Raw genomic sequence first — 15,294 nt, 5'->3', positions numbered from 1 at the left:
GTCATGCTCGTGCCGTACGGAGCTTGGAGGGCTGCCACGGTGAACTGGGAGTTCTATGTAAATGAAGGAGCATGAGGCAACGTGTTGGTGTTGTTAGCAAAATTAAAGTAATTCCTAGAAGGATCTGCAGAACTGGAGCTAAACTCTGTTTAATTGCAGAGGCTTCAAGCAGTGAGTCATATACCTCCTCTCTTACACGGTGTATAAGGATAGGCTAAGGACAATGTCAGCCCCACAATGCTCAAATTCTACACGCCACAGTATTTTCAGACCGGCACAAAATAACATAAGACAACGATGTGCTATTTTTATGATGTACCATTGTGCTTAGCACAGCTGTTTAAAAACTATGAGACAAGGAATATGCTGGGCTGAGAGGACACCAATTAATCACTACACCTTCCTATTTCTACCCACTCCACCCAATCCTTTAGCACTTAGTGCACATGGACGTGCCTGCCTGTATGTAAATGAAACCTGCAAGGAACATTGGGATACACCGTCGGGTCCTTGCGACGCGTAGCAGTGATCGCATAGAACATTGTGGTTGTCCGACCATCATAATGTCCTTCAGCTCTCTGGGTTTAAATCACAGGACCAATAAGCGTATGTTCCTATATGAACTATATGTCCTATATACAGCACGCGTGGATGCTTAGAAGCTTTCTGTTGCTTTTCTACTGTATTGTGGTGCTAGAGTTCATACTAACTGACGTTTACTTTCTCTCTGTGTTTCTCCTGTGTAACAGCAGTCATATGCCCCGCCCCCTCCTCCTATGGCTCCGCCCAGCCCCAGTACCAACAGCAGCAGCCACAGTGCTGCAGAGCAGCTCAGCAAAACCAACCTGTACATCCGTGGCCTCCCGCCTGGCACTACGGACCAGGACCTCATCAAACTCTGTCAGCCGTGAGTCCCACCATCTCTCTGCATGTCCCTGTCTGTCAGTGTCTCACTCTGTCTCACTCTCTCTCTCTCTCTCTCTCTCACTCTCTCTCTCTCTCTCTCGCTCTCTCGCTCTCACTCTCTGCCTGTTTCTGACTCCTAGCTATTTTTTGCCCATTTATAGTTGTAAAGATAATTCACACGCACTCTTGCACGCAAACACGCATATACATACACACACGTGTTCACACACGCGCGCGCCTGCACACACACACACACACACACACACACACACACACTCATACACATCCTGCTCTGACGCAGGCAAAGAAAAGTACATGGATGAGCAAAAATTCCAAGAATATCTTGGCCCGTATAAGGCAGTGAAGGGTCAGTCTCATTAGTCTTGGGAGATAAGCCGTTGTGAAACTCCATATGAAGACCACAGGGCAGCTTGCATAATCTTCTTCTTATGATGAATCATCCAGATATATTTGAATTTGTGCATGTGGGGGGCAATTGGCCTGTAAATCCACGACACTTTGTCCAGTATGACATGACCCCTGTGCATTACTCAACATCGCTTTCCCTGTGGTGCTCATCCATAGAAAAACACCCAAAGTTGCACCATGACTGGCACGGACACGGAACCCTTACTCATTCTGTGGTTTGTGCCGATTTCTGCTCACTTTCGTTCGATGGATGTGTTCTTGATTTGAGCGCGCCCTGTGATATGAGCAGACGGAGAGTGCTCGACTCTCCTGAGCTCCAGTCATGCTAAGGGGAGTTGTAACTCACCGGTAGTTAAGCCTGAAATGAGCGTGGAACTTCATCCCAGTAGGATCTTCCATAATCCTCATAACGTACATTTGCTGAAACAAGAGAGCAATAATGATTGCTTTTCATGCATATTAGCCACAGCCCAACTCTGTTCTGCCCCTCTCCTGCGCCGATCCGCTCTGTGCATCGTTCCCTCTCTCTCTGGGGTCCTTGCGCTGCAGTCCAGGTTTGCCCCGGGCCCAGAGCAGGATCGCAATCAAATATTCATGGCAATAAAAGTTTCATTAGGTGTGGCCGGCGTGCCAATCGGGCTGTAACATTTTGGAAAGGTCACAAGGTTTTGCCTCAGGCTTCTCTTCCTCTGTGGCTCAGCGAAAAAAAAAAAAAAAAACAGACACACACACACACACACACACAAAAAAAAAACAACAGTGTCCGGAATGCCACTTTTCACTTTTCCCACAACCCCATGGTGATCCCGGGACACCGTGCGGGCCGCCGCGTGCCCTATCGCGCGGCCCAGAGGCTCATGGCCTTGCAGGCATGCGCTCACTAGCATTCCAGGGCCGTCCCCTGCTCTCCCCGACGGCCGCCTCTTCCTGGCAGGCTGAAGCGCAGTTGTCAGGCTGACATTTTGGAGATCTTCTTCTGCGATTCCCCCTTGGAAGCCTGACAGAATGTTGAGAGCCAAAGCTACAATAGGTTCGGAATCTAAAGGAAAAATCTCAGTGACCTCAGCAGTTTTGTTCTTTTTTCCTTCGGAAGATCTGCAGACACAAAGCTGATATATATTTTATATGCACGGCGTCTTTCTTAAACAGCAGCACGGTGTTAAAACTAAAGCGGCCTATGAATCGTCGCTGTTTTGTCTCACCAAGGGTAGTCACAGGACTTCCCTATTAATGTTCTAAAAATGGTGCAGCTGTCTAATGGAGATATAGAGGCCAGTGTTTTTGGGGGCACTGAGTCACTAAGTCACAAACAAGCCTGAAAACATCTGAAAACATGCCACAGCCATATCATAAAAGGTCTGATTATGCATTCTGAATTATCATGAATAATAAAATTGTAAAAAAATAAGTTATAAAAAATGTTAATACTTCCTAGAGTAAACATGTACTTCACCTTGCATTTGTGTTTTCTCACAATGTGTCTCCACTTATAGGTCTCTCTCCTTTTCTCATTTTTCTTCATCTCTCTCTGTCTCCATCTCCTTTAGTGTGACTTGGTGCATGTGTGTACGAGTGGAACTGAGATTAAAAAGATACATTGGGCTCTAGGGGTCTTAGAACATAGTCAGAGCTTGTGTGTTACTCCGTATTCTTATGATGTTATATTGAATTAACCCTAAGGACAGACCCACTTTTTTCTCAAATAATCCCATTTTAGATACCTTTATTAAGGTTTTGATCCTAATCTCAGATAATGCAGTAGTGGACAAGCTCTGAGCTAATAGTATTCTTTGGGTTTATGTTAGACTTATGCTGTTTGTTGTTTTGCTGTAGTAAACCATTAGCAAAACTCTGTAAGAAGAGTCTAACTGTATGGGTGGAGGTGTGGGTGACTGGCAATGTATGTGGAATTCTTGTGGTGCTGTTTTGTATCTTTTTTGTCTTTTGTGGATGTGTGTGTTCTCACACTTTCGTCTGCGTTGTTTTGCAATCTGAATTTCAATATCTGATTTAAAATATCTAAAGATCTGCTGTTTCTGGTGGCTATCCATTGCTTTGACGCAGGTAATTTTCCCTTAAGGTGAAAAAAGATATAACACATTATCCACATCCACATTATGAAAATTAAGATTCTCTCTCTCTCTCTCTCTCTCTCTCTCTCTCTCTCTCTCTCTCTCTCTCTCTCTCTCTCTCTCTCCATGTCTGTCTGTCTCTCTCCCTCCATCTGTCTCACACCCTCTCTATGTGCTTGATTGGCTGACTGACTGAAGGAATGTCCCTCATGTTCCTAGCTGCCATATTGTGAGTGGACCTCCGGAGTCTCTGGGGTCCTCACACACAGATCACAGAAACACAGAGAGATCCATTCGGCCTGCTACAGTGCACAGCACGCTGTCACAGCGAGTGACAATGCCAGGGACAGGTCACGTATATGTGCAGTCCAGAATTAGCCATCTCACTGTTCGCTTTGGTAGTGCTGGTGCATCAGAGATCATTGGGAATTGATAGCAATATAGTGTTCGTGCTTACACACACACACACACACACACACACACTCACACACACACACACACACACACACACACACACACACACACACACAAACACACACACACACACAAACACACACACACACACACACATCCCTGAATACTTCATTTATAATCCCACAAAGTGTTTTTTTTTGTTTTTTAGTGTGCCTGAAGATCAGCGTGAAGCATGAGGGTTAGACATTTCCTGTATGGTCTATCTCATAAATATTTGCAGTGTTGTGAGTTAGTGTTGAACATGTGTAATGGAAATTAACATGAAAGTATTACTTACAAAAACCAACTCTGAAATTATTTTATATTCAGTAAAACTGCCTTGCAAATAAATAAATAAAAGGCGACCTAGAGGGGTCACAGGATTTGATTCCAAGCAGCTACTGTGCTGGGGTTATTTTAGACTCAAGATCATACCCCTCCCTGCCATTCTAACCTGACCTGAAACACATGATTGGCACTCTGCGTGCGGGAACCGGCAAGAAAAAGAAGAGAGACGGATAGGGGAGACAGACAGGGAGAGAGAGAGAGAGAGAGAGATAGATAGAGAGAGACAGGGAGAGAGAGAGAGAGAGAGGGAGAGAGAGACAGGGGGAGGGAGAGAGACAGAGACAGACAGGAAGACTCTCCTCAGGCTGAATGTCTTTTTGAATGGCCTTCTGTTCTGCCCGTGTGATTTCCAGACCATGTCTAATACAGACAAAGGAGACTTTTCATCATGTTAAAGATGCATTGATTGTATTTACCATGTTCTGAAGCCACTCAGGCATCGTCGTGTACTGGTGTAGTGGAGACATCCGTCCGCCGTGTCAGGAAAAACCCGTCATGCCGCACGAATCCCCAACCATCAGGAACATGCTCGTGTGCACGCACGAATGACATGTGCACTGTCAGGAAAGACAGCTGCGTTGGTAGCCAATTAAGAGATATCCCCACACACACCTGGATGGCTGTTGAAAGACGTTGGAAGATGTCGGTTCACATCTCGCTGCACGCGACATCAAACAGCCCAGCATCCATGGCTGCCAGCATTCTAGGAAACATAAACACATAGATCAGAGTGGGTGAGGGCCCTTTGAGAGCTGTCATTAGCACTTCACACGTCAGATGAGAGCTCCATACACCAAACACAATTTGGTCCTGGTGATGCACAAAATCAACTGGGAATTGTTCCTAGCCTGGGCTGTCACAACATGTTGGGCTCAGACATGTCATGTTTTTCTAACAGGGTGTGAAAATGCAAACACATTTGCCATATCTCATGCATGGTATACACCTAATGTAAAATTTGTGAGCATTTTTGGCTGTAACTTATTGACAGTTGGCAATTATATTGCCACAGAGTTGCTGGAAGCGTAGAACAACAGTCAGAGCACAGACAAACGTAATATATTTTTTCATATTCACAGCACCTCGATGTCTTCCACAGGTGCACGAAGTAAACAGATATTATAAAAATAAAGAGTAAATCTAGAGGGGGGGGCACAGAGAGAGTCAGCTGAGTAGACACAGTGTTCAGTGCGAGAGTGCTCGGTAGGCTAAAGGGCGGCTAGCTCTCCTGGATCACATCTCGCACCTCCTGCTTGACTCATTATGGGAACAAAGGTCCTCTGGGCCCAGGTTGAACTACACCATTAGAACATACCGATCCTCCTTAAGCTGAGTTGCTTTGAGTTGCTATCCTGTGAGTTGAGTTGTTAGCACAGGATAGGTCCGCCTGGGTGTGGGTGGGGGGGGGTGTGTTTGAGTGTGTGTCTGTCTGGTATTAAGTCAGGCGCATTCTGTAGGCATCTTCGTGTGTCTAAAGCAATCAGTGATTAATGTCTACATTTTTATGACTGCTGAAATGGTCTTGGCAACTACGGTGACCCTGTGACTTTTGCATTTCAAATACAAATTTACAATTGCTACATACATTAATTATGTACATTTTACAGATAATAGTTCATGTTATTTAAGGTCAAGTAATCCTAACATCTGAGGGTAGCTTATAGCATCACTAATAAGTAGCTTAGAGCGTCAATGTTAAACTTGCACTTGTAGAGCTGAAAGTTGTTTTTGTAAGGATGAGCAACAGGACCCAAAGATGTCGAGCTGTGTTATGAAATGTTGAAAAGAACGGATGACACACTATCGGCACCAGTGTAGTGCAGTAGTGAATATAACGCGCATATGTAGGCCTGTCACATAGTCAAGTCAAGTCAAATTTATTTATATAGCACGTTTTACAACATGTTGTCACAAAGCAGCTTTACAAGTGCATGGATCCAGATCCCTAATGAGCAAGCCAGGGGCGACAGTGGCAAGGAAAATCTCTCTAGGAGGGGATTAGGAAGAAACCTCGGGAGGACCAAGACTCAAAAGGGAACCCATCCTCCATTGGGCGGCCCAGCTAGTAGAAGTCCATATTGTCCACATGGTTGTAAACAAGCTTATATTTAACTCACGCCACAAGTTGCAGAACAGAATGCTGAATGCTGGCCCTTCTCAGTACTTCTGAAGGGAGCAGGAGTCCTAGAAGTCAGATTGTATGGTACGAGTTCAATGATATGGACTTTGTTGTCTTTTTTTATTGAATACTCCTTTGTTGGGGTTGTTGCTCCTCGGGGGTTGGAAGGCAGAGACGCTTCTGCTTGGTGTCTGTGTTGCTTTTTCTAAAATGAGGCCATGGCTAATAAATTCTTGATGAATTCTTCACACTGGTTTGCCTCTAATCTGGCCTTCCAAAAATGTCATTGGCCCAATCCCATTTTCCTCTTTTTTTACCCCTACCCCTCGTTTTTGCGTTAGTTCGTTGAGTAAGTGGGGGTTGAAATCTTCCTCTACGAATTAGGATTAACCTTCTGATGATTACATAGTACATCATCAGTAGTCATAGTTGACAGCTTTTACTTAAACTCAATATAGACTCAATGAGGTTTTGCCCAGTATCTGCAATAAGCTGTGTTCAGATGCAGCGATATCTCCTGCGTGGCCTGTAGGTGTATCCTTTTGTGATTGTCTGCAGTTATCATTCACAACTTCAACTTCACTTATCACCAAAAAAACCCACTGCTTCATTACGGTAGAGCGCGGTGAAGTTGTGCATTCCTCACTGCTGGACTTCAGGTACATTTTGGGAGGTATGAGGCTTCAAAGAGGGGTAAAGTGACATGAAAATATGTCAAAATGTAGGTTGTCATTCACAAATGAGCAATAAGGCTATAATGATAGCTACTGAGACATCAGAATAGCCTGCTAATTATTTTTTATGCTTGTTAGGAAGAAAAGGAACATAATACACCAAAAGGACATTAAGATAATGGTTTTCATATTTTTTATATCTTTATTAATGGAGTAAATAGTTTGATATTTGCGGGAGCTGTGATTGCTTATGCAGCCATCTTGCCAAAAAATTCCACGTGGACACCCTACACCAACTTACCCCTCCTCAGTCTCCATGTGGACACCCTACCCCAACCTACCCCTCCTCAATCTCCATGTGGACGCCCTACATCAACCTACCCCTCCTCAATCTCCATGTGGACGCCCTACCCCAACCTACCCCTCTTCAATCTCCATGTGGACACCCTACCCCAACCTACCCCTCCTCAATCTCCATGTGGACACCCTACCCCAACCTACCCCTCCTCAGTCTCCACGGTGACACCCTACCCCAACCTACCCCTCCTCAATCTCCATGTGGACCCCCTACCCCAACCTACCCCTCCTCAATCTCCATGTGGACGCCCTACCTCAACCTACCCCTCTTCAATCTCCATGTGGATGCCCTACCCCAACCTACCCCTCTTCAATCTCCATGTGGATGCCCTACCCCAACCTACCCCTCTTCAATCTCCATGGTGACACCCTACCCCAACCTACCCCTCTTCCATCTCCATGTGGATGCCCTACCCCAACCTACCCCTCTTCAATCTCCATGTGGACACCCTACCCCAACCTACCCCTCTTCAATCTCCATGTGGATGCCCTACCCCAACCTACCCCTCTTCAATCTCCATGTGGATGCCCTACCCCAACCTACCCCTCCTCAATCTCCATGTGGACGCCCTACATCAACCTACCCCTCCTCAATCTCCATGTGGACGCCCTACCCCAACCTACCCCTCTTCAATCTCCATGTGGACACCCTACCCCAACCTACCCCTCCTCAATCTCCATGTGGACGCCCTACCTCAACCTACCCCTCTTCAATCTCCATGTGGACACCCTACCCCAACCTACTCCTCCTCAGTCTCCATGTGGACACCCTACCCCAACCTACCCCTCCTCAATCTCCATGTGGACGCCCTACCTCAACCTACCCCTCTTCAATCTCCATGTGGACACCCTACCCCAACCTACTCCTCCTCAGTCTCCATGTGGACACCCTACCCCAACCTACCCCTCTTCAATCTCCATGTGGATGCCCTACCCCAACCTACCCCTCCTCAATCTCCATGTGGACGCCCTACCCCAACCTACCCCTCCTCAATCTCCACGGTGACACCCTACCCCAACCTACCCCTCCTCAATCTCCATGTGGACACCCTACCCCAACCTACCCCTCCTCAGTCTCAAGATCCAGGCTAAATGGTGAAATCTGACAGTGTTGCCTTATATTATCATCACTTTGTGTCTTTTTAAATTAACTTTGCATTATTCCTTTACCCACATTATTGTTCATGGAATGGTACAAGGGAGGTGGGAGGGGCATAAAGTATATGCAAAATCTGGCACCCCTACATTACAGAGCAACCACGCCCCTAGCCTCTTTCCTTAGTGGGCCAGTCCAATGTGCACATCTCTCTATACATCCTTTTTAGCTTTTAATTTTAATTATAGTTTGAGAAAGAGCTTATTGCCCAGTTTTTTTTGCCAGTCACCTAGTAATGCTTATGTATTTATTCACATATTTAACATGCCTTATGTCTGCTTTTAGATAGATGTTCACATCATCCCGTTTCAGCTTTTGGGAGCCATGCTAGATGCATGTTAAATGCATCATTGTGCTACCAGTCTCAGGGCTCGAGGTTTCAGGGAACTCTGACCCGGTGCAGCGGCAGCACTCAAAGGCGAGCGTCTGGTTTTTATGGCATGCCGGAGAGCGTGCTGTCCGCAGCCGGACACCACCGTCCCCCTCACACACTTTCTCCTTAGCCAACGCCATCAGGGCTCCAGGCATTTTCGTTTATGGAAACAGTGCTGATGTTTGGAATATTTCTGCATGTGTGGCTTCAGTAAGCAATCTCAACCACATCCCAGGTCACAAATATCTGCGTTTCCAGAGCGTACAACAGTATGAAGCAGCGTTTTAAACCTTGCATTTCGCTTCTGTTGTGCTTTAAGGCCGAAATATCTACAGTATAACCCCACATGATTCAGACACGTAACATGCCCCCGGGCATGCTGTTTGAATCCGAAGAGCCCGGGCTAGCCTGACTTGCAAAAGATCGGAGCGATTCAGATGAATTAGCTGCCATTTCACCGACGTCGGTGGCACGAAAGTCTGATGGGCGAGCTCTGCTCTGGTGACAGAGAAATGATCCCTCCTTTATTAAACGCCCTGTAAAAGTGGAGTAATATACTCGCTCGTCTTACCTGGGGGAAGGAGACGCATTAAACATTAATTAAAAGTCACATCGGGAGTGCCTTTCTTATATCAGTCATCCTTTCCTGCTGGCGGATACGCAGGCTGATAAGGAATTTTATTACCTTCTCTGATGAAGGAGGGAAGAAAGAGGTTGAAATGGAGAGACGGGGCGGGAGGAAGCCATCAGCCAACCTGCTCACACCGCCACGTCCTCGCTGTTAATGAACTGTGAAAGACCGAGCATGCCGCAGATAAATAGCCTTCAGTTCGGTTGTGACAGAAACTACAAGGTTTTGAAGAAAGAGACGTTGCTGTTTAGACCCGGGCCAAGATGGGAAAGCAAAGCACACAGACTGTAATGCTTGTGAGCGTCTAATTCATTTATGTGGGTTTCACTCGATGTTCCCGGCCTAAGGTGCCCTTGTCCTTCTCCACTCTTTACTTTCTGTCTATATTTCTTAAAAGACTATATGGGCATGAATTGATAAACAGTCCCTGGTAAAGAGGTTTTAATGAATAGGGGGATTTAGGCCCATGCCAAAGGCCCCTGCTCCCCTGCCTCTCTGGGGATAGGTTCAAACTTAATGAGATGGGGTCACCGACATGTCTTTTGCATAAAGTTTTAGAATAAATATAAGTACAATTGTTCAGCTCTAAACTCACACACCCAACCACCCACTGACACACACACACACACATACACACACATGCACATGCATACTTGTCATATGCTTATAGCCTTAAATGAATAGGCTATTAGTAATGATGCATTATTTATTAATTTATTTTTGCTGAGGTTGTCATTTTTTCTGTCTTCTCTAGGTATGGGAAAATAGTGTCGACAAAGGCCATCCTCGACAAAAACACCAACCAGTGCAAAGGTGAGTGACGTTATTGAAGCGCTTGCTCATTGGACGCCGAGTTCCTAATGGTTCACATAATTTCACAGCCATCTAAATGTGACCTGTGTGGGCAGTGAAGCACAATATTTGAGGGACCTAATGCATTGAGCTGGCTTGTTTAGGTCCCCAACACGGGCGTGACGTCCGTGCGTCTTCCTGCACTGATGAACGTTTACGTGCTTTCACAAGTGTCCTCTGGAGTGGCAGCGGCGTTTGGGTGGTGGTGATCTGTACAACAGGATGAGTGTCGGCGTGCTCGTCTGAGGAGCCCTCGCAGCCGGATAAAAGTTAGCGTGACTAAAAGGTTTAGAAATGGCAAGAAACAGTCCAGGGTTCCTCCTGTGTGGCTCTCTAAGGGGGGGGAGGGGTCGGTAAAAATAGCCACAGGGCGAGGGAGGCGTCGGACTGAAATCGATGATTTAGTGGACAGTCTCCTTTCAGGAGACACTCCACCACAGATGGAAATAAACAACCCTGCTTCCGACGCAGTGTGCTGGGTATCAAAGCTTCTTCATCTCTCTGTGTGTGTTTGTGTGTGCGTGAGTTTGTGTGTGTGTGTGTGAGCTTGGCTGTGCACTGATATATTTCCCCTCAGCACTGCGGGCAGTTTGAGCAAGTTTAACAGTATAATAATGGATAAAGAGAATTTAAAAAACTAAGAAAGGACATATAATCATGTGTAACACTCAATACAAAACGAAAATACAGTAAACAGGTACAAGAAATATGACAGTTATATCAAAATATGAAGCCATACAAAACTCTTCATATTTTCATATATATGTGTGTGTGTGTGTGTATGAGAGAGAGAGAGAGAGAAAGAGAAAGAGAGAGAGAGAGAGAGAGAGAGAGAGAGAGGAGAGAGAGAGGAGAGAGAGAGAGGAGGCACAGAGAGTTCAGCCCAAAGAAACAAGGACACAGAGGAAAGAGCTCGGGCATCAGAGGACTTCCTCCATCCAGAGATAGACCTCCATCCTGCCCCCTGCCCCCCCAAATTCCATTTATCCAGCCTCCACCCTCATGGGCCTGGTGCCAGCAGTCCTGGGAGGTGCGGCCCTTAGAAGAGTGTAAAGATGAACAGAAAACACTTTCATGCTGTACATTTCTTTCAGGCTTTACTGAGTAGTGTGAATGTATGGATGTGTTTATAGCCTTTTTATTGCTATCTGACAGCCACCTTACTGCAGAAAATCTACTGTAGGTACAAATTATGCTCATTCAGGGGGCAGTTGGGAACAAAGTGGTTTCATAACCCGTGTATTTCATAACCGGTGTCTTAACAGGCTTCCCATGGCCATGCTGAGGCGTACCGGTTTTTCTTTGTACAAGATGAGGATCGCTGCTATGTTCAATGTCACAATCGCATCTGAACTCCAGCTGGGCCGCTGTTTTGCAGCGATGCTAACTGGCTAACTGTCTATGCACCGAACGCCAGCAGAGTCACAGAGGTGTCCTGCTGACTGTTCCTAGCTTTAATTACATGGAACTCCATTTTAACCTAGCACATATGTTTCCGACATATGCTACGCTATACATCAGGCAAACAACAACTCATCAGTTATTGCTACCAGATTTAGATGTACAATACGCATTATGCTTAATTCTGTTTTTTGTTTTTTCTTTAAGGGGGGGGGGGGGCAGCAAGATTTCAAATGGTTGTTATTTTTAAACTGGGGCGAGTGAGAGAGCAAGCAGGGGAGAAGAATGCTTAAATTATAGAGTCTCATCACAGAGAGAAGCATAAATATTTCTGTCACTTGAGACAGAGCTAGAAAGGGTTCTCTGCACACGCGGGGACTGCTACCAGAACACGTGGAGCAGGGTTCTCTCACGCGGGACTGCTACCAGAACGTGTGGAGCAGGGTTCTCTCACGCGGGACTGCTAGCAGAGCGTGTGGAGCAGGGTTCTCTCACGCGGGACTGCTACCAGAACGCGTGGAGCAGGGTTCTCTCACGCGGGACTGCTACCAGAACGTGTGGAGCAGGGTTCTCTCACGCGGGACTGCTACCAGAACGTGTGGAGCAGGGTTCTCTCACGCGGGACTGCTACCAGAGCGTCTGGAGCAGGGTTCTCTCACGCGGGACTGCTACCAGAGCGTGTGGAGCAGGGTTCTCTGCACACGCGGGACTGCTACCAGAACGTGTGGAGCAGGGTTCTCTCACGCGGGACTGCTACCAGAACGTGTGGAGCAGGGTTCTCTCACGCGGGACTGCTACCAGAACGCGTGGAGCAGGGTTCTCTCACGTGGGACTGCTACCAGAGCGTGTGGAGCAGGGTTCTCTCACGCGGGACTGCTACCAGAGCGTGTGGAGCAGGGTTCTCTCACGCGGGACTGCTACCAGAACGCGTGGAGCAGGGTTCTCTCACACGGGACTGCTACCAGAACGCGTGGAGCAGGGTTCTCTGCTGTTCCTAGTATTGAGCTCCCCTGGACTGATGTTGTAATTCCTGGGATCTGCTGCCACTCCTCTCTCTTAGGGACCAGTGTCCTTGTGTCCTGTCACACGCAGATGTATATTCATGTGTGCATAACGAGACTGAGAGGGAGGAGATCTTGGAATTGAGAATTGACGCAGTACGCATTAAGGTATTTTTGGTTTTTTAATCAACTAATCTCTTCAAACATTCCGTGTACGTCACATGTGGAGTGTCAACACACACAAACACAAACACATCAGTCTGCTTCCTGTGCTCTGAGGCCATGGCTGCCTCTGGCGCATATGTGTGGTTACTCTGGGCGTATCATTGTGTGTGCAACTCTCATGGCTGCATTCTTTAGCCAGGACCTTCTGTGCCTGCCAGCTTCCTGGTGACCGCTGCAGCACCCGAGAGGTCAATGACCTCAGAAATGGTCACTGTTCTCACTGAGGAGAAGCGAGCACATACACACACACACACACACACACACACACACACGCACACACACACACACACAGTTTTAGAAGACTTATGAAACATCTGCAGTCTCTTGGAATATTTGCACATCTCTCTGCAGTAGACAGAGGAGTACAACATCTGAGTACTGCTCCTTCTCTCTTGTCATCCCTCAAGTGCTTATGAAAGTCTCCACTAGCTCATGCTCATAGCAGCAGACTCACAGAAGACTCATAGCAGACTCTCTCTCTCTCTCTCTCTCACACACACACACACATCAATGCCGTTTTTGTAGAATAGTTTTGGATTTAAACCTTTAGACAGAAATTAGTTCTGTGATAGTTAAACAGAAAAAAAATTGATAGAGTCAAAGGAAGAGAGAGAAATATAGAGCAAAAAGGAGAGTGAGAGAATAAGAGAGGGGTAGAGAAGGCTTATATAATCTGGAAGTAAAGTTTAAGAATGAGAGGGCTAGAGAAGGCTTATATAATCAGGAAGTAACGTGTAAGAGAATGAGGGAGGGCTAGAGAAAGCGTAAATAATCTGGAAGCAACATGTAAGAGAATGAAAGAGGGGTAGAGAAGGCTTATATAATCTGGAAGTAACGTTTAAGATAATGAGAGGGGTAGAGAAGGCTTATATGATCTGGAAGTAACGTGTAAGAGAATGAGAGAGGGGTAGAGAAGAGAATGCTTATATAATCTGGAAGTAACGTGTAATAGAAGGAGAGAGGGGAAGGAAGGCTTATATAATTTGGAAGTAACGTGTAAGAGAATGAGAGGGGGCTAGAGAAGGCTTATATAATCTGGAAGTAATATGTAAGAGGATGAGAGAGGGCTAGAGAAGCCTTTTTAATCTGGAAGTAACGTGTAAGAGAATGAGAGAGGGATAAAGAAGGCTTATATAATCTAGAAGTAACGTGTAAGAGAATGAGAGAGAGGTAGAGAAGGCTTATATAATCTGGAAGTAATGTGTAAGAGAACGAGAGAGAGGGGTAGAGAAGGCTTATTTAATATGGAAGTAACGTGTAAGAGAATGAGAGGGATAAAGAAGGCTTATATAATCTGGAAGTAACATGTAAGAGAATGAGAGAGGGATAAAGAAGGCTTATGTAATCTGGAAGTAACGTGTAAGAGAATGAGAGAGGGGTAGAGATGGTTTATATAATCTGGAAGTAACGTTTAAGAGTGAGAGAGGGCTAGAGAAGGCTTATATAATCTGCTGGATGTAACGTGTAGGGCCAGTCAAAATCCACCCATTTTAAAATAAAGGCGTGACAAGCTTGAGTCAGGAATGAACTGGCTTTCACTCCCATACTGGATGTGAATGATATAACTGTGTCTGGTGTTTGTCTCCTGCTCTGTGTTTGTGTAGGCTATGGCTTCGTGGATTTCGACAGCCCTGCAGCAGCGCAGAAAGCAGTGGCCTCTCTGAAAGCCAGTGGGGTGCAGGCCCAGATGGCCAAGGTAAGGTCCAAGGAATGCCCCCTGACCCCACCTCGACCCCTGACCCCAGACACACCACTACTGCAGCAGAGGCCGTCACGGCTGGCCACGGCCATCACATCGTGATGATGAAATAACAGTGTCCTGTGTCCCGTTGACCATAGCAAACGCATAGATGTGTCAGTCAGTGAAATAATTTGTAACCCACCCTTACAAAAAAACATATAAGCAATATCAACAACACATTTATATGTGAGCAAGTCTGGCCAACTATAGCAAGCAGGTCTCTGTGAGGTGACCTGTGACCAGACCTTTTAAAAATACCCAGGAACCCAGGAGGGAAGCTCTGTATCTTATCATTATCTCAGAGTTCAGCTCAAGATAGTAAATATACCAAAATAAACACATTCCTAAATCTAACCTAACCCTGTAGCTGTCATGTTAAGATGTATCGATTTGTGAAGCATGACCTCTGTAGTGTGGCTGTGTGCATCCCAAGTAAACACGACGGGTTTGTGGATTCCAACACCAGGATTAAAGTGCAGAGGACCAAAATGCATTGTGGCCCCATAATTTCTAACTGACAAAACCAGACCTGGGGTGGTTTGCTTGGTTCTGACGC

General features: G+C 46.1%; 1 protein-coding gene across 2 annotated transcripts in view; it reads left to right on the top strand.

The window, feature by feature from the left end:
* LOC143474250 (RNA-binding motif, single-stranded-interacting protein 3-like) overlaps positions 1 to 15,038 on the top strand; it is a 38,510-nt gene extending 23,472 nt beyond the window's left edge. Inside the window, exons 2-4 of one of the 2 annotated variants that reach the window (XM_076971654.1) lie at positions 753 to 907; positions 10,273 to 10,331; positions 14,602 to 15,038. In XM_076971654.1, the coding sequence (XP_076827769.1) occupies positions 753 to 907; positions 10,273 to 10,331; positions 14,602 to 14,798 (411 nt within the window). In that variant the 3' untranslated portion in view covers positions 14,799 to 15,038. Of the gene's footprint in view, positions 1 to 749; positions 908 to 10,272; positions 10,332 to 14,601 lie in introns of both variants that reach the window. The other variant, XM_076971653.1, reaches the window with a different exon arrangement.
* Positions 15,039 to 15,294: the final 256 nt, after the last annotated feature.

This window comes from Brachyhypopomus gauderio, chromosome 13 (assembly GCF_052324685.1).
Source record: "Brachyhypopomus gauderio isolate BG-103 chromosome 13, BGAUD_0.2, whole genome shotgun sequence".
In the NCBI taxonomy this organism is placed as follows: Eukaryota; Metazoa; Chordata; class Actinopteri; order Gymnotiformes; family Hypopomidae; genus Brachyhypopomus; species Brachyhypopomus gauderio.
The sequence above is the reverse complement of the archived record's forward strand: the minus strand, read 5'-3'. Positions and strand labels throughout refer to the sequence as shown.